The following is an 18,445-nucleotide window of genomic DNA, read 5'->3' as shown; positions in this document are numbered from 1 at the left end:
ATTGAAGAGATAACACTTTTCCTATTGCATATTCTTCACTTTTTGTCAAATGTTATTCAACTTTACATAGAAGGGTTTGTATCAGGGCTCTCAATCCTGTCCATTGGCCTGTTATGTCTATTTTTATGACAATATCATCTTTTTAAAATTGCTATAACTTTGTAGTACAGCTTTAAATAAGAAGTGGGATGTCTCCAATGTCATTATTTCTTGGGACTGCTTTGGCTTTTTGAGATCTCTTGTGACTTCACACAAATTTAGAATTTGTTTTTCAATTTCTATGCCCCAGAAGGACTTAGAAATTGGCCATTCAATCCATTCTTCTTTTTCTGCCAAGGAACTCTTTCTAGATTAAAATTCTCTCTTGGTGATGTGTAATGCTGGCTTTGGGAAGATGCTGGTGAAATAAAGCTGCCATCATTCTGTTCTTGCATGATTTATCTCAGGTTTTTTTGTTCTATTGTGTTGCTAAAATTTCCTTCATGGCCTTTAGGACACTCCCAGAGATGGTTTTGCTCATAGATAGAGTTCAGCTTTTATTCTCTTTCAGGGAACGAGGAATCTGGGTTCTTCTTTCTATTTATAAATTAGCAGAAGTAAGTTTCCTAACTGGTATTGGTTATAACTATGCAGATTGTCACTGCAGCCATAAAATTAAAAGACACTTGTGTCTTGGAAGAAAAGTTATGACCAACCTAGACAGCATATTAAAAAGCAGAGACATCACTTTGTCAACAAACGTCCGTCTAGTGAAGGCTATGGTTTTTCCAGTGGTAATGTATAGATGTAACAGTTGGACTATAAAGAAAGCAGAGCGTTGAAGAATTGATGATTTTGAACTGTGGTGTTGGAGAAAACTCTTGAGAGTCCCTTGGGCTACAAGGAGATCCAACCAATCCATCCTAAAAGAAATCAGTCCTGAAAATTCATTGGAAGGATTGATGCTGAAGCTGAAACTCTAATACTTTGGCCACCTGATGCGAAGAACTGACTCATTGGAAAAGACCCTGATGCTGGAAAGATTGAGGGCAGGAGGAGAAGGGGACAACAGAATATGGCATCACTGACTCAGTGGACATGAGTTTGAGTAAACTCCGAGAGTTGATGTTGGACGGGGAAGCCTGGCGTGCTGCAGTCCACGGGGTCGCAGAGTCAGACATGACTGAGCAACTGAACTGAACTAAACTGACATGAGGGAAGCTGAGTGGTTTTTCAGTTTCATGATCTTATTGTATTCCCTAGATTCTTTATAGTGGTAATATCTGGTATTTTTAACAAATAATAAGTACCATTGTTAATTTAAAAATTCATGTCCTCTGTTAACTACATAGGCTTAAGGCATATGAATACCTTAAGTTAACTTTAATTGTATCTTTCTTTTCCTTTGTTCAGACTAGTTTCAGGGAATTTGGGGAGGTGGGTTTGGGCACAGACAGGGTATATAAGGTTTTCACAAAAACTGGTTAGGGTCCTTGACTAAGAGGAGACTCTGCCTTGGGCCCACCAGTGTAATAAACTGCACTCCACAATCAAAAAATAAAGAAATAAATAATAAAAAAATAAAAATTCATATATTTTTAACAATAGATCATTTTCTTTAAATAAATGTAGCATCTCTTTGAGGTTATAATTTATCATCAAGTAGTGGTAGGTGACAAAATACCTTCACAAAATTTAGGAAGTATAAAATAATCTTATTTGCTATTAGGTGTGCTCTAAATTATGCAAAACTTGCCAATTTAAAATTATATAAAACTGATTATTCCTTCAAAAGCAAAATGATTCTTAGAAAAGAATATATTCTCTACTCACGAAGGGTTGTTAATAACTGCTTTCAATGCATTAAGTAGATCTGCACTTGTCATTCTTTGCAAGTCTACTGCAACACCTGCCCCTTTGGCTTTCATGCGAGCAATATTATCATGCTGATCACCAAACATAGGAATTCCAACTATAGGGACCCCATGGTAAATAGCTTCATAGATCCCATTGGTTCCACAGTGAGTGACAAAAGCTCTGGTTTTAGGATGACCTAAAAATAAAAATGTATATATATATTAATTATATATATTAATTATATAATATATATTATATATAAATTAATTAATTATACAAATATATAAATATATATTAATTATATAAATTATATAAATATATATATATTATATATATATAAATTAATCTGAGTTGTGAGAGTGTCAGAAACAGAAAATCATGATACCTACATAAGCCAAATTCTATTAGGTAACATCTTCTATATAATTCTGTGCCATGAGAACACATATAAATTCTTATCGGCTCTGAAGAAAGCAGCAATTAATTAGCCCAGGCTAAGTATAATTAGTGATTCCAGAAATTAAGTCATTCCACAGACAACTAAGAAGGTTCCTGCAGAATATATGGTGGAGAGTACTTGTCATTTGACAAGTTGTTGCAGGAAGAATATATTAATAAAAAAGAAGGGAGGGACTGAAGAAACTAATATTTTTGTCGATGGGAAAGGGGAGGTGAGATGGGCAGGGTTTCAATATGAGAATGTTGGCATAACAAGCTAGAAATATAGGCTACATTAGTTCATGGTGTACTCTGTTTAAGAAAGTAGGATTTGCACTTGACTTTATACTAATATGCAGCCATTTATATTCTACACGAAATATAGGTGAAATGGCTGCTAGATTTTATTTTTTCCATAGAGAAAAGAGGTGTGAGAAAATTGGTGAAGAGAAATAGGAGTGTGATGCAGTATTCTATACAAAAGTTAATGAAAGCCTGATCTAAAGGTACTTTCTCTGACCTTGATCCTGAGGAGGGAGAGATTATATCATAAACGAGAGAGCCATGAATTTGATATTTATGTTAGAGTTTGACAAAGATCCTTGACCAAAGTCTAGTCAGGTTCAGCTGAACTCTTCTCAACTAGAATTTGATTTTGTGGTTCCACTATCTCTGTATTGCCAAATTTTAGCAAGCATTCTACTAGGTCAGTTGAACTCTGCAATTTTCCATCCAATCATCTTCCACTATGTTCTTTTGTGATAAATTCCCCATTTTTATTTCTGCATACAAATTGTTTCCAGTCTCTCTGTTTTATTGCCCTAATAACTGTACTTATGGTGATGGTCTTGAATAAATGTGCTTTACACTCTTTAACAAGTGTCATGAACAATCCTTTCAAAACTTGTGAAGCAATGTGAAGATTTATTAAATTTTTTTCTCTTATTTTAAATACAAATTTGTTGATATCTGTTATTGAATAATCATTCAGATTATACCTCATTCAGCTCTGTTTATCTTTCTTCTCTTTGGTCTTACCAAGAAGATCATTCTGTGGAATCCATTTATATAGCCGGGTATTGGCTCCTAGTGTTTCTGGTTTCTTTCCTGTGTATCGCCACAGAACCTATAAAGATAAATGTCTTTATTAGAAGATTTTAGAATCATATCCTGTCAGAAGAAGTTAACGTACCCTGATGACTCAGATGGTAAAGAATTTGCCCACAATACTGAAGACCAGGGTTTGATCCCTGGATCAGGAAGATCCCCTGAAGAAGGAAATGGCAACACACTCTAGTATCCTTGCCTGGAATACTCCATGGATGGAGGAACCTGGCAGGCAATAGTCCATGGCATTGAGAAGAGTCAGACACGACTGAGTGACTTCACTTCAATCAAATTTGATGCCTCCAGGTAATGGACAAGCAAACTGAGTCCCTATGTGATTAGGTAATGAATATTTTTAAACCATCAACACTACAACCATATTTTCAAAGGCTTGCAATAATCCTAGTCAATAGCCTTTCATCTTCTGGTTAATTCTAACTTAACCTAATGAAGAAAAATGATGAAGATGTAGATGAAGAATGACAATCTGAATCTGAAAGACCTACATACTGGTGTTACTAGGCCACTCTGATAAAGGGGATTTTTGAAACAGATTTCAGAGGCAAGTGGAAGGATGTTAATTACCTCTTTAGAACTACTGTTTGCATACTTACCAGTAATGTAGACTCATACAGTAAAATATTCATAATCATATTTATCATTTTAAAGTATTCTAAGTCTAGAGTTTGGTGGCATTAGAAACATCCACATTGTGTAACCATCAGCCATATGGCATGACATCCAGTCGCACAGTCGTGTCCAACTCTTTGTGACCCGATGGACTGCAGCTTGCCAGGCTCCTCTGTCCATGGGGAGTCTCCAGGATAAGATTACTGGAGTGGGTTGCCATGCCCTCCTCCAGGGGATCTTCCTGACCCATTGGAGTTGGTGATGGACAGGGAGGCTTAGTGTGCTGCAGTCCATGGAGTCACAAAGAGTTGGACATGACTGAGAGACTGCAGTGAACTGAGAAAAAAGATGTCTCTCAGTTAAAACCTAGAAAGGTACCAATAAAAATTATAGTTTACTGGAACATTCTAAAGTATACTCCTATATCTTTTACTGTATTGTTAAAGAAATGTTAAAGAATCATTATTTAGGATTTCATTTAGGATTATTTTTAAGATTCATTATTTAGGATTATTAGAAGAATAATTATTTAGAATTATTTTTAGAATCTAAACTCTTATTTCCAGGCTCAATTATGACAATGCTCAAAATCAGTAATTACTAGAAAATATAGTCCCAAGACCTTCTGAGAATCAAACCTATTATTTTGAATATCTTTTCCTTTAATCTCTGTCATGTTATTTGTAACTTGTTTATATGCTTCAGATTTAAAGAAATATAAGAACATCAAAAAGTGTTTGGTTACATGGATGCCTTAAAACCTAATGCACAAAGCTGACTGATGGTTTAACAGTAGAAAATGATTAATTTTAGTTTATTATTTAAAGAAAATACTGCAATAGAATTTCCCTAATAATGCCAGGTTTAAAGCAAGATAGTGATCAAATATCCCCTTTTATCATTTATACACTTTCATTAGAGCTCACTTAAGTTGAGACTAACAATATCAATACCCTTTCCTACATTTTACAAGTATAGTTTTATTATGAACTTATTGGATTTAAAACAGCTGTCTCTGGGGAAAAAAGAGTATTATCTGACCTTCTGTGGAATCTGAGCAAGGGCTGATGCAATCACATTAGATTTTTCTTCTGAGAGGTTTCTGATCATTGACCCCAGAGTAAACACCACGACTCCATCTTTTCCAGAGCTTTGAACAAACTCTTCGAGCTCCTATGAAGAAAACAGTCTTTGTAATATAAAAGCTTACCGTTACAATAGATGTCACACTCTTCTCAATGTGTCTGAATTATTAGAACAGTTCTATACTTTCATATGTTAATGATTTCAGTGTATAATAGATGGCAAATTAAAAATTATTGTTATTAAAGACTCATTTAGTAAAGCATAATTGAGGTATGTGTGTGTCTTTGTGCTTGTCCATTTGTGTTTACAAATTATTGACTGACTGTTATCTTTTGCCATTTGCTGAGCTCTTTACATGTGTCATTTAACTTAGATATATGGTGATTTTATGAGATATCTATACATTTACAGATGGGAAATCTATCTCCGTAAGGTTAAGTAATTTGTTCAAGTCTACACAGCAGAGGCTGGCAGAGCAAATTGCTACGTTTAAATTAAATAGCTCTGGTGCTGCAATTTAGCCTTAGATGCTAATAACGTTTTTTCATTTTGTTCTGTGGAATCATGGTCAGGAAAACGACACAATTTTAGTATATTTACTTTTCTCTGTTTTCTAAATTTCTATTTTCTTTTACTTTGATTATATATACATTTTTGTATAAGCTTCCACATATACAATTAGCAATGAGGTAGCCATGTAGCTCCTGACCAGACAAGTAATGCAGAAATACCTATAAAGCATACTCTGAGGATTATAGGGATATACTAGAAATATATAGCTTTGAATTGAAAACAAAAAACAACATGTATAATCATAGTGAAATAAATCTTTTCATCTTCTTTTTAAATACTAGCAAAACTAAGCCAGTTAACTATGACAAAAAAAAAAAAAAAAAAGAATGTGTGTGAGGCATGAAATGGAAAGACAGGGAAGATATTTATATTAAGGGACTTCTCACATGGTTATTGGAGAAGGAAATGGCAACCAATTCCTATAGTCTTGCCTGGAGAATGCCATGAACAGAGAAGTCTAGCAGATTGCAGTCTATGGGGTTGCAAATATTCAGACAAAACGGAAGTGACTTAGCACTCACACACATGGTTATGGAGGATGTCAAATCTAATCTGCAGAAAAGTACGTTAGGCTGGAGGCTCAAAGAGCCACTGCCATAGTTCAAGTATGAAGGCTGCCTACTGGTGGAACTCAGTCTTTTGTTCTATCCACATCTTCAATTAATGGAATGAGGCTTACCCACATAATGGAGAGTAATTAGTTTAATCAAGGTCCACATCTTTAAAATGATTTCATCTAAAAATAGCCTCTCAGTAAGTTCTAGAAAAATATTTGTCTAAATACCTGGTTACCTGGTCAGGCAAGTTAACACTTAAAGTTAACCATTACACAGTTTAGAGATGATTTGACTTAAGATATAATGATATCTTTATGTTCAATTATCACATAGTATTCATAAGATACTAGGAAATATTTTAAAATTTATATAAAACACATTTTCATGAATAGTTAATGGACTTTGAACAAGAAAATAAAATATTGAGGACTACTTCATGAGATAATAATACATAATCCAAAATCCAAAATAAAGGCTCACCTTCTTACTGTAGTGTATAGACTAAGAAAATAATGATCATTAAATTCCATGTCTGTTTTCTCTGTTTGGGGAACAAATATTGTTAACAATAAAAAAGAAGTCATTTTAAGAGATAAATACTCATAGCTGGGTCGGGAAGATCCCCTGGAGAAAGGAATGGCAATTCCACTCAAGTATTCTTGCCTGGAAAATTCCGTGGACAGAAGACCGTGGCAGGCTACAGTCTATGGGGTCGCAAAGAGTTAGATAAGACTGAGTGACTAACACTTCACACTTCATTCATGTAGGAAAATAATAAGCACATTTAATTACCTTAGGTAGGGGTTTTGCAGGCTTGCAGTGCAGTCCTCCAACAAACTCAGTATTAGGTAAGTAAGGCTGAGGAAATTCAAAATCCCAGTAACTTCGAAACAACCACATGTCAGCTTTCCCCATAATCTCACATAGTGTGGTAGGTTTTCCTGAATAGCAATGAAGGATAATAGAGGGAAAGGAATCTGATATGTTAAATGAGAGATATATCTTCACCTAATTTTCTAAGTAAATTCTTAAAGACCAATACTGAGCCTACGCAATCCAGTTAAATCAATTGGCCTTTTACCCTGAAGAGTACACATAGTCAGATTATGAATAAGTAAACACAGATTTGGGCTTCCCTTTTGATTCAGCTGGTAAAGAATCCGCCTGAAATGCCAGAGACCTGGGTTCGACCCCTGGGTTGGGAACATCCCCTTGAGAAGGAAAAGGCTACCCACTCCAGTGTTCTGGCCAAGAGAATTCCAAGGACTTCTAAAGTCCAAGGGGTTGCAAAGAACCCCACACGACTGAGCGACTTTCACTTTCAAACACAGATTTAAGTATGAAGCAAGGCCAAAATCCTGTTGCTTTCTCTCTGTCAATGGAGTGTTTCATCTTGATCTAAATCTGAGCCCACTCAGGTGCTTCTATTAAGTACAAGAAAGTTGGGAAGCGATTCTCAGTCTTCTGTAGTAGAGTCACAACTTCTTTTCTGGAATTCCAATTTATCTCATCCTCATTGCTCCAAAAGCCTCTGATAGTGTTGAAAACCAGCTTGCGTTTTACCCATCTTTTTTTCTATTATTTTCAAGTGTGTTGCCACAACTAATTACATCCTGAATACTTTTATTACAATTCTTAAAAGGATTGTCCCCTTTGCTATAGTAAATGAAATTTCCTATTTTACAAGATTTTATCCTCTTGGTGAAAATATTGCACTGCATAGTAATCTGGATGTGAACTAATTTCTATTTTGTAGCAAATCTTACCCAGAGTTGTGGTGTCCTTTTGAAATATGTGCTCCATGTCACTGAGAGGAGGATATCACAGCCATCTGGTTTCTCACCACATGGCTTTTTGAATATTTTCCTTGATGTTCTAAGTGTGCTAAAGGTTTGACTAGAAAATATAAGGGGTTTTGAACTCCTAGGAAGATGTATCTGCATAACAGATCAAGGCAAATCTCAGTCAATGAGGGGTTTTATTCGGTAATGGCAATTCCACTTTCATACTCAGCACATATCTTTAGGAAAATGTACATAGGTTTTACTTTGTCATTTATTTTTTAATTTACTCTGAACTTTTGAGATAATATACTTTGAAGTTAATGTAAACTGTTATATTTCTGTTTGGTAGAAAATAACATCTCCCAAATCATGATTCTATTGCTCTATAGGGTATTTTTTAACCATTGTTTTGTCTAGACTACTACTCTTATCCTGAAATTCCTTTATCTCCTGAAAATTCCTTTATCTCCTGAAAGTTTTATAAAGAGTTTCTGAAGTTTTTGAAATGAATGCTGTCTTTCTTGGTTATTTTCTCATCAGTTATTTGAACACACTATGACATGCTTTAATGAATAATTTTATAAATCATTTATTAATTTATATTTTATACATAAATGTATGTTCATGCATATATTTATTATATGTTTATATATTTTATAATATGTATGAATGTATATTAATAAAATATATTTATAATTTTATAGATAAAACTTTCTAAATTATGCATTATATTTTTAAAATTTGAAAAACATATTTGTAATACATAATATAATGAAGATTTTAAATTCTGAATAGCCAAATTAAATCTGTAACTTATAGCATTTTAATATCGATGAGAATAAAAAGAAATGTGTTTCTTCTATTTACCAAGTTTTTACTCTTCCTCTCAGATTATTGGTATATTCCACCAAAGAATAGTTTAAGTTGCTGAGAATTACAGAAGAATCAGGAACAGAGCAATACCCTATCACTAGAAAAGATGTTCCTAAACTGAGTGTCAGACTGCTTGGATCAGAAGTAAACAAACAGCTTCAGTCCAACTGTAGATCATTCAAAGCTTAATCCATGACTCAGCAAATGTCACTTTCATGAAATTTTAAGTTATCTTTTCTCAGTGTTGCCTTTTGTAGCTTGAACTCTCAACACGGATGTGTGATAGTTTCTGCCCACATTTTATAAGGCCATTTCTAGAGATATAAGCACCTGTTTCCGTCACAAAATGCCCAGAAGTTTCAGTGCAACATATCGACCTTGATTAAGTCATATGCCTTTTTTTAACATATTACATATTGCCAGACAGCAGAGTTCGTTAGACACACTCTTGTTGTTTATGAGTTGTTGAGTAATTTCGAAGAGGAAATATTGAATAGACCTATTGTCACTCCCTTTTTTCAAGTGAAGTGAAAGTTGTTCAGTAGTGTGTGACTCCTAGCGATCCCATGATTAGCGACTCTTAGAGATTCCATTCAGTCCATGGAATTCTCCAGGTAAAAATAGCGGGGTGGGTAGCCTTTCCATTCTCCAGGGGATCTTCCCAACCCAGGGATCGAACCCAGGTCTCCCAAATTTTAGGCGGATTCTTTACCAGACAAGTCACAAGAAAAGCCCAAGAATACTGGAGCGGGTAACTTCTCCCTTCTCCAGCAGATCTTCCCGACCCAGGAATCGAACTGGGATCTCCTACACTGCAGGTGAATTCTTTACCAAATGAGCTATGCACTTCACTCAAAAAAAGGAAAAATGAAGTGGCTATATAAAATAACAGATCACAACTATATCCTTTTTTTTTTTTTTTTTTTTTTTTTAAGGAATAAACACAATTTTTAGTAATGATAGGGTAGTAGAGATACCTCTGTTAAAACTAGTAACAAGGAAAAAAATTAAAATTCATATTAAAATGAAAAAGTTCTAAACAGACAAATCAATCCTGAGAAAGAAAAACAAACCTGTAGGCATCACACACTCTGATTATAAGAAATATTGTAAACTATATTAATCAAAACAATACGTGCAGGTTTAAAAACAGTCCATTAGAACAGAAGCAAAAGGCCAACGATAAGCTCATGCATATGTAGTCTACAAATATTTCATAAGGAAGCCAAAAATACTCAATGAAAGAAGACAGTCTTTTAAATAATTCTTACTGAAAAAATTAAAAGGATAGTCACATAGAAAAGAATAAAACAAGACTCTGATCTTACTCCACTACAAAATTATATTAAAATGGATAAGAGGCTTAAATACAAGAGCTAAGACCATAAAATTACTCAAAGAAAATAAAGAGAAATAATTTTTGACATTCATAGTGGCAGTGAATTTAGATATGATGCCAAAGTATAAGTGGGCTGCCTGGTGGCCCAGCTGGTAAAGAATCCACCTACAATGTGGGAGACCTGAGTTTGATCCCTGGGTTAGGAAGATCCTCTGGAGGATGGAAAGGCTACCCACTCCAATATTCTGGCCTGAAGAATTCCATGGACTTTATCTTGATATTAAGATGGTGGAGTAGAAGGATGTGCACTCATTGTTTCCTGTGCAAACTCCAAAATTGCAACTGGCTGTTAAACAACCATCAACAGGAGAAGGTTGGATTCCCCCCAAAAGAAGATACCCCAGGTCCAAGGGCAAATGAGAAGCCCAAACAAGACAGTAGGAGGGGGGAAATTGCAGTTAATATCAAACTCCATACTCGCCAGAGATATTTGGAGGGTTCAAACAAAATTTTGTGCACACCAAGACCCAGACGTCCCAATGAAACTGAGCCAGAACTTCCCTTGATTGTTTGATTGTCTCCTGCAGAGGTTTAGGTCAGCAGTGGCCTGCTGCAGTGGCCTGCTGCAGTGACAGGGGCTATGACTGCAGCAGACCTGTGTCATGCACCATGTGGCATCAGCCCTCTTGGAGGAGGTCACCATTAACCCCACCATAGAGCTGGTTAGCAGATGAGAACCCCAAGGGAATATGACTTTGGAGACTAGTGGGACATCATTATAGAACTTTCTATAATGTTCTTCCACAGGATTGGAGAAACAGACACTTGGAGAGCACAGAAAACAATCCTGAACACAACAGCAGCCAGGAGAAATGAGTAGTGTCTCCACAAGAGACTGAGTCAGACTTGCCTATGAGTGTTGAGGAGTCTCCAGGGGAGGCATGGGCTTGACGACCAGTAATGCTGAAGATTTTGGCCACCTGATATGAAGAGTGGACTCATTTGAAAAGACCCTGAAGCTAGGAAAGATTGCACGTGAGAGAAGGGGACGACAGAGGATGAGATGGTTGGATGGCATCACCGACTCAATGGACATGAGTTTGAGTAACTCCGGGACTTGGTGATGGACAGGGAGGCATGGCATGCTGCTGGCCATGGGTTCACAGAGACTGACACGACTGAGTGACTGAACTGACTGACTGACAATGCTGAGGAAGATTAATTTGAAAGGTTCTATGAAGACCTACAAGAACTTCTAGAACTAACACCCCCAAAAGATGTCCTTTTCATTATAGGGGACTGGAATGCAAAAGTAGGAAATCAAGAAATACCTGTAGTAACCGGCAAGTTTGGCATTGGAGTACAGAATGAAGCGGGGCAAAGGCTAATAGAGTTTTGTCAAGAGAATGCACTGTTTATAGCAAATACCCTCTTCCAACAAGACAGAAAAGACTCTACACATCCATAACGCCAGATGGTCAAAACCAAAATCAGATTTGTTATATTCTCTGCAGTGAAAGATGAAGAAGCTCTATACAGTCAGCAAAACCAATACTGGGAGCTGAGTATGGTTCAGTTCATAAACTCCTGTTGGTCAAATTCAGACTTAAATTGAAGAAAGCAGGGAAAGCCACTAGACCACTCAGGTATGACCTAAATCAAATCCCTTACAATCATACAGTGGAAGTGAGAAATAGATTGAAGGGATTAAATCTGATAGAGTGCCTGATGAACCATGCTTGGAGGTTCCAAACATTGTATAAGAGACAGAGATCAAGGCCATCACCAAAAATAAAAATTCAAAAAAGCAAAATGGTAGTCTGAGGAGGCCTTACAAATAGCTGTGAAAAGAAGAGAAGCAAAAGAAAAAAGGGGTTGGGGGGAGAGGAAAGGAAAGCTATATCCATCTGAATGCAGAGTTCCAAAGAATAGCAAGTAGAGATGAGAAAGCCTTCCTCGTGGATCAGTGAAAATAAATAAAGGAAAATAATATAAAGGGAAAGACTAGAGATCTCTTCAAGAAAACTAGAGATACCAAGGGAACATTTCAGGTAAATATGGGCTCAATAAAAACAAACAAACAAAAAAAAAATGTATAAACCTAAAAGAAGCAGAAGATATTAAGAAGAGGTGGCAAGAATATGCAGAAGAAGTGTACAAAAAAGATCTTCACGACCAGATAATCATGATGGTGTGATCACTCATGTAGAGCCAGATATTCTGTAATGTGAAGTCAAGTGGGCCTTAGAAAGTATAGCTACAAAACTAAGCTAGTGGAGGTGGTGTAAATCCAGTTGAGCTATTTCAAATCCTGAAAGATGATGCTGTGAAAGTGCTGCACTCACTATGCCAGCAAATTTGGAAAACTCAGCAGTGGACACAGGACTGGAAAAGGTCCATTTTCATTCCAATCCCAAAGAAAGGCAATGCCAAAGAATGTTCAAACTACCACACAGTTGCATTCACCTCACACGCTAGCAAAGTAATGCTCAAAATTCCCAAAGCCAGGCTTCAGCAATATGTGAACCATGAACTTCCAGATGTTCAAGCTGGTTTTAGAAAAGGCAGAGGAACCAGAGATCAAATTGCCAATATCCACTGGATCATTGAAAAAGCAAGAGAGTTCCAGAAAAACATCTATTTCTGCTTTATTGACTATGCTAAAGCCTGTGATTGTGTGGATCACAACAAAGTGTGGAATATTCTTAAACAAATGGGAATAGGGGATCACCTGACATGCCTCTTGAGAACTCTGTATGCAGATCAAGAAGCAGCAGTTAGAACTGGACACGGAAAAACAGACTGGTTCCAAATAGGAAAAGGAATATGTCAAGGTTGTATATGTCACCCACTTATTTAACTTATATGCAGAGTACATCATGAGAAATGCTGGACTGAATGAAGCACAAGCTGGACTCAAGATTGCCACGAGAAATATCAATAGCCTCAGATATGCAGATGACACCACCCTTATGGCAGACAGTGAAGAAGAACTAAAGAGCCTTCAGTGATGAAAGTGAAAGAGGAGAGTGAAAAGTTGGCTTAAAGCTCAACATTCAGAAAACTAAGTTCATGGCATCTGGTTCCATCACTTCATGGTAAATAGATAGGGAAACAGTGGAAACAGTGAGAGATTCAATTTTTTGGGCTCCAAAATCATTGCAGATTGTGACTGATGCCTTGAAATTAAAAGACACTTGCTCCTTGGAAGAAAAGTTATGACCAAGCTAGACAGCATATTAAAAAGCAGAGACATGTCTTTGCCAACAAAGAACCATCTAGTCAAGGCTATGGTTTTTCCAGTAGTCATGCATGGATGTGAGAGTTGGACGATAAAGAAAGCTGAGTGAAGAACTGATAATTTTGAACTGTGGTGTTGGAGAAGGCCCTCGAGATTCCCTTGGATGGCATGGAGATCCAACCAGTTCATCCTAAAGGAAATCAGTAGCAAATATTCACTGGAAAGACTGATGCTGAAGCTGAAACTCCAATACTTTGGTCACATGACATGAAAATCGGCTCATTTGAAAAGACCCTGATGCTAGGAAAGGTTGAAGGCAGGAGGAGAAAGGGATGACAGAGAATGAGATGGTTGGATGACATCACAGATTCAATGGACATGAGCTTGAGTAAACTCCAGAAGGATGTGATGGACAGGGAGTCCTGGCATGTTACAGTCCATGGGGTTGCAAATGTCCGACATGACTGAGCCAACGAACTGAAGTGAACTGAACTGAAACAGCAGGGGGGGTAATACAGCTCCACCCATCAGCAGAAAATTACATTAAAGATTGACTGAGCATGGCCCTGCCCATTAAAACAAGTCCCAGATTTCCCCACAGTTCCTCTCTCCCATCGTCCTACACAGTCCAAGGAGTTCTCCAGGCCAGAATACTGGAGTGGGTAGCCTTTCCCTTCTCCGTGGGATCTTCCCAACCCAGGGATCAAACCTGGGTCTCCTGCAATGCAGGTGGATTCTTTACCAGCTGAGACACAAGGAAAGCCCATCCTGGAGGAGGTGGCCATTTAAATCAAGACTCTCTTACTAATCTACAAAGTCAAGAGATGGTATAGGCAGGAAGCCATTATTTCCGGAAAAAACAGGGTCCTATTCTGGCACTGTCGGCTGCGACGGACCGCGCCGAAGCGCGCCGGCTGCGACAGACCCCACAGAAGCGCAGCCATGAGGAGCTACCCCTCGGCCAAGGGCAGGGGTAGCGCCCGAGAGTGCCAGGCTGCGACAGCACAGGAGTGGCGGCCGAGAGGATCTTCCCCAAGCCCGAGATCAGGGGTGGCAACCGAAAGGAGCTAACCCACCTCCAAGGAACGACTGCTGTGCGTGCGCAGGAGGGCCAAGAGGAGCTACTCCACGTTGAAGGTCATGAGGGGTGGCAGTGAGAAGATACCCCTCATCCAAGGTAAGGAGCAGCGGCTGCGCTTTGCTGGAGCAGCCGTAAAGAGATACCCCACGTCCAAGGTAAGAGAAACCCAAGTAAGACGGTAGGTGTTGCAAGAGGGCATCAGAGTGCAGACACACTAAAATCATAATCACAGAAAACTAGCCAACTTGATCACAGGCCCACAGTCTTGTCTAACTAAATGAAACTAAGCCATGTCGTGTGGGGTCACCCCAGACAGTCGGTCACGGTGGAGAGGTCTGACAGAATGTGGTCCACTGGAGAAGGGAATGGCAAACCACTTCAGTATTCTTGCCTTGAGAACCCCATGAACAGTATGAGAAGGCAAAATGATAGGATACTGAAGGAGGAACTCCCCAGGTCGGTAGGTGCCCAATATGCTACTGGAGATCAGTGGAGAAATAACTCCGAAAAGAATGAAGGGATGGAGCCAAAGCAAAAACAATAGCCAGTTGTGGATGGGACTGGTGATAGAAGCATGGTCCGATGCTGCAAAGAGCAATATTGCATAGGAATCTGGAATGTTAGGTCCATGAATCAAGGCAAATTGGAAGGGGTCAAACAGGAGATGGCAAGAGTAAATGTCGACATTCTAGGAATCAGCAAACTAAAAATGGACTGGAATGAGTGAATTTAACTCAGATGACCATTAAATCTACTACTGTGGGCAGGAATCCCTTAGAAGAAATGGAGTAGCCATCATAGTCAACAAAAGAGTCCAAAATGCAGTACTTGGATGCAATCTCAAAAATGACAGAATGATCTCTGTTCGTTTCCATGGCAAACCATTCAATATCACGGTAATCCAAGCCTATGGCCGAACCAGTAATGCTGAAGAAGCTGAAGTTGAACAGTTCTATGAAGACCTACAAGACCTTTTAGAACTAATACCCAAAAAAGATGTCCTTTTCATTATAGGGGACTGGAATGCAAAAGTAGGAAGTCAAGAAACACCTGGAGTAACAGGCAAATTTGGCCTTGGAGTACAAAATGAAGCAGAGCAAAGGCTAAAAGAGTTTTGCCAAGAGAACACACTGGTCATAGCCAACACCGTCTTCCAACAACACAAGAGAAGACTCTACACGTGGACATCACCAGATGGTCAACACCGAAATCAGATTGATTATATTCTTTGCAGCCAAAGATGGAGAAGCTCTATAGTCAGCAAAAACAAGACCTGGAGCTGACTGTGGCTCAGATTATGAACTCCTTATTGCCAAATTCAGACTGAAATTGAAGAATGTGGAGAAAATGATTAGACCATACAAGTATGACCTAAATCAAATCCCTTATGAATATACAGTGGAAGTGAGAAATAGATTTAAGGGACTAGATCTGATAGACAGAGAGCTGATGAACTATGGACAGAGGTTCATGACAATATACAGGAGACAGGGATCAAGATCATCCCCATGGAAAAGAAATGCAAAAAGGCAAAATTGTTGTCTAAGGAGGCCTTACAAATAGCTGTGAAAATAAGAGAATCGAAAAGCAAAGGAGAAAAAGAAAGATATTCCCATTTGAATGCAGAGTTCCAAAGAATAGTCAGGAGAGATAAGAAAGCCTTCCTCAGCAATCAATGTGAAGAAATAGAGGAAAACAACAGAATGGGAAAGACAAGATACCTCTTCAAGAAAATTAGAGATACCAAGGGAACATTTCATGCAAAAAATGGGCTCAATAAAGGACAGAAATGGTATGGACCTAACAGAGGCAGAAGATATTAAGAAGAGGTGGCAAGAATACACAGAAGAACTATACAAAAAAGATTTCCATGACCCAGATAATCATGATGGTGTGATCACTCACCTAGAGCCAACATCCTGGAATGTGAAATCAAGTAGGCCTTAGAAACCATCACTACGAAAAAAGCTAGTGGATGTGATGGAATTCCAGTTGAGCTATTTCAAATCTTGAAAGATGATGCTGTGAAAGTGCTGCACTCAATAAGCCAGCAAATTTGGAAAACTCAGGAGTGGACACAGGACTGGAAAAGGTCAGTTTTCATTCCAATCCCAAAGAAAGGCAATGCCAAAGAATGCTCAAACTACCACACAATTGCACTCATCTCACACGCTAGCAAAGTAATGCTCAAAATTCTCCAAGCCAGCCTTCAGCAATACGTGAATCGAAAACTTCCAGATGTTCAAGCTGGTTTTAGAAAAGGCAGAGGAACCAGAGATCAAATTGCCAATATCTGCTGGCTCATTGTAAAAGCAAGAGAATTCCAGAAAAACATCTATTTCTGCTTTATTGACTACGCCAAAACCTTCGACTGTGTGGATCAAAATAAACTGTGGAAAATTCTAAAGGAGATGGAAATACCAGACCACCTGACCTGCCTCTTGAGAAACCTGTATGCAGGTCAGGAAGCAACAGTTAGAACTGGACATGGACCAACAGACTGGTTCCAAATAGGAAAAGGAGTATGTCAAGGCTGTATATTGTCACTCTGCTTATTTAACTTATACACAGAGTACATCATGAGAAACGCTGGGCTGGAAGAAGCACAAATTGAAATTAAGATTGCTGGGAGAAATATCAATACTCTCAGATATGCAGATGACACCACCCTTATGGCAGAAAGGGAAGAGGAACTAAAAAGCCTCTTGATGAAAGTGAAAGTGGAGAGTGAAAAACTTGCCTTAAAAGCTCAACATTCAGAAAACTAAGATCATGGCATCTGTTCCCGTCACCTCATGGGAAATAGATGGGGAGACAGTGGAAACAGTGTCAGACTTTAATTTTGGGGGGCTCCAAAATTACTGCAGATGGTGACTGCAGCCATGAAATTAAAAGACACTTACTAATTGGAAGGAAAGTTATGGCCAACCTAGATAGCATATTAAAAAGCAGAGACATTACTTTGCCATCAAAGGTCCGTCTGGTCAAGGCTATGGTTTTTCCAGTGGTCATGTATGGATGTGAGAGTTGGACTGTGAAGAAAGCTGAGCACTGAAGAATTGATGCTTTTGAACTGTGGTGTTGGAGAAGACTCTTGAGAGTTCCTTGGACTGCAAGGAGATCCAACCAGTCCATCCTGAAGGAGATAAGTCCTGGGTGTTCATTGGAAGGACTGATGCTGAAGCTGAAACTCCAATACTTTGGCCACCTCATGTGAAGAGTTGACTCATTGGAAGGGACCCTGATGCTGGGAGGGACTGGGGGCAGCAGGAGGAGGGGACGACGGAGGATGAGATTGCTGGATGGCATCACGGACTCGATGGGCATGAGTTTGAGTAAACTCCGGGAGTTGGTGATGGTCAGAGAGGCCTGGCATGCTGCGATTCATGGGGTCGCAATGAGTTGGACACGACTGAGCAACTGAACTGACTGACAGACTGAGTCTCTCCCACCAGTTCAGTTCAGTTTAGTCGCTCAGTCGTGTCGGACTCGTTGGGATCCTATGACACGCAGCACGCCAGGCCTCCCTGTCCATCACCAATTCCCGGAGTCCACCCAATCCCATGTCCATTGAGTTGGTGATGCCATCCAACCATCAATTGGAGACTGATGCAATCTCAAAAGTGCCAGAATGATCTCTGTTCATTTCCAAGGCAAATCATTCAATATCATGGTAATCCAAGTCTCTCCCATCAGGAAGGTTCATAAGCCTCTTATCCTTATTCATCAGAGGGCAGGCAGAGTGAAAGCCACAATCATACAGAACTAATAAAAGTGATCACATGGACCACAGCCTCGTCTAACTCAATAAAATTGTGAGCCATGCCATTTAGGGTCCCACACATGGAGAAGTCATGATGGTAAGTTCTGACAAAAAGTAGTCCACTGAAAAGGGAATTG

General features: G+C 38.6%; 1 protein-coding gene across 1 annotated transcript in view; it reads right to left on the bottom strand.

Annotated features, from left to right (window-relative positions):
* Window positions 1-18,445, bottom strand: part of LOC133058838 (UDP-glucuronosyltransferase 2C1-like) — a 33,721-nt gene that overhangs the window by 10,318 nt on the left and 4,958 nt on the right. The window contains exons 2-5 of the mRNA XM_061145842.1: window positions 7,020-7,168; window positions 5,053-5,184; window positions 3,313-3,400; window positions 1,813-2,032 (exon numbers count right to left, since the gene is read on the bottom strand). Coding sequence (XP_061001825.1) covers window positions 1,813-2,032; window positions 3,313-3,400; window positions 5,053-5,184; window positions 7,020-7,168 — 589 coding nt within the window. The remainder of the gene's footprint in view (window positions 1-1,812; window positions 2,033-3,312; window positions 3,401-5,052; window positions 5,185-7,019; window positions 7,169-18,445) is intronic.

Source organism: Dama dama, chromosome 6, assembly GCF_033118175.1.
Source record: "Dama dama isolate Ldn47 chromosome 6, ASM3311817v1, whole genome shotgun sequence".
Lineage (NCBI taxonomy): Eukaryota > Metazoa > Chordata > Mammalia > Artiodactyla > Cervidae > Dama > Dama dama.
This window is presented reverse-complemented; position numbering and strand designations above follow the sequence as displayed.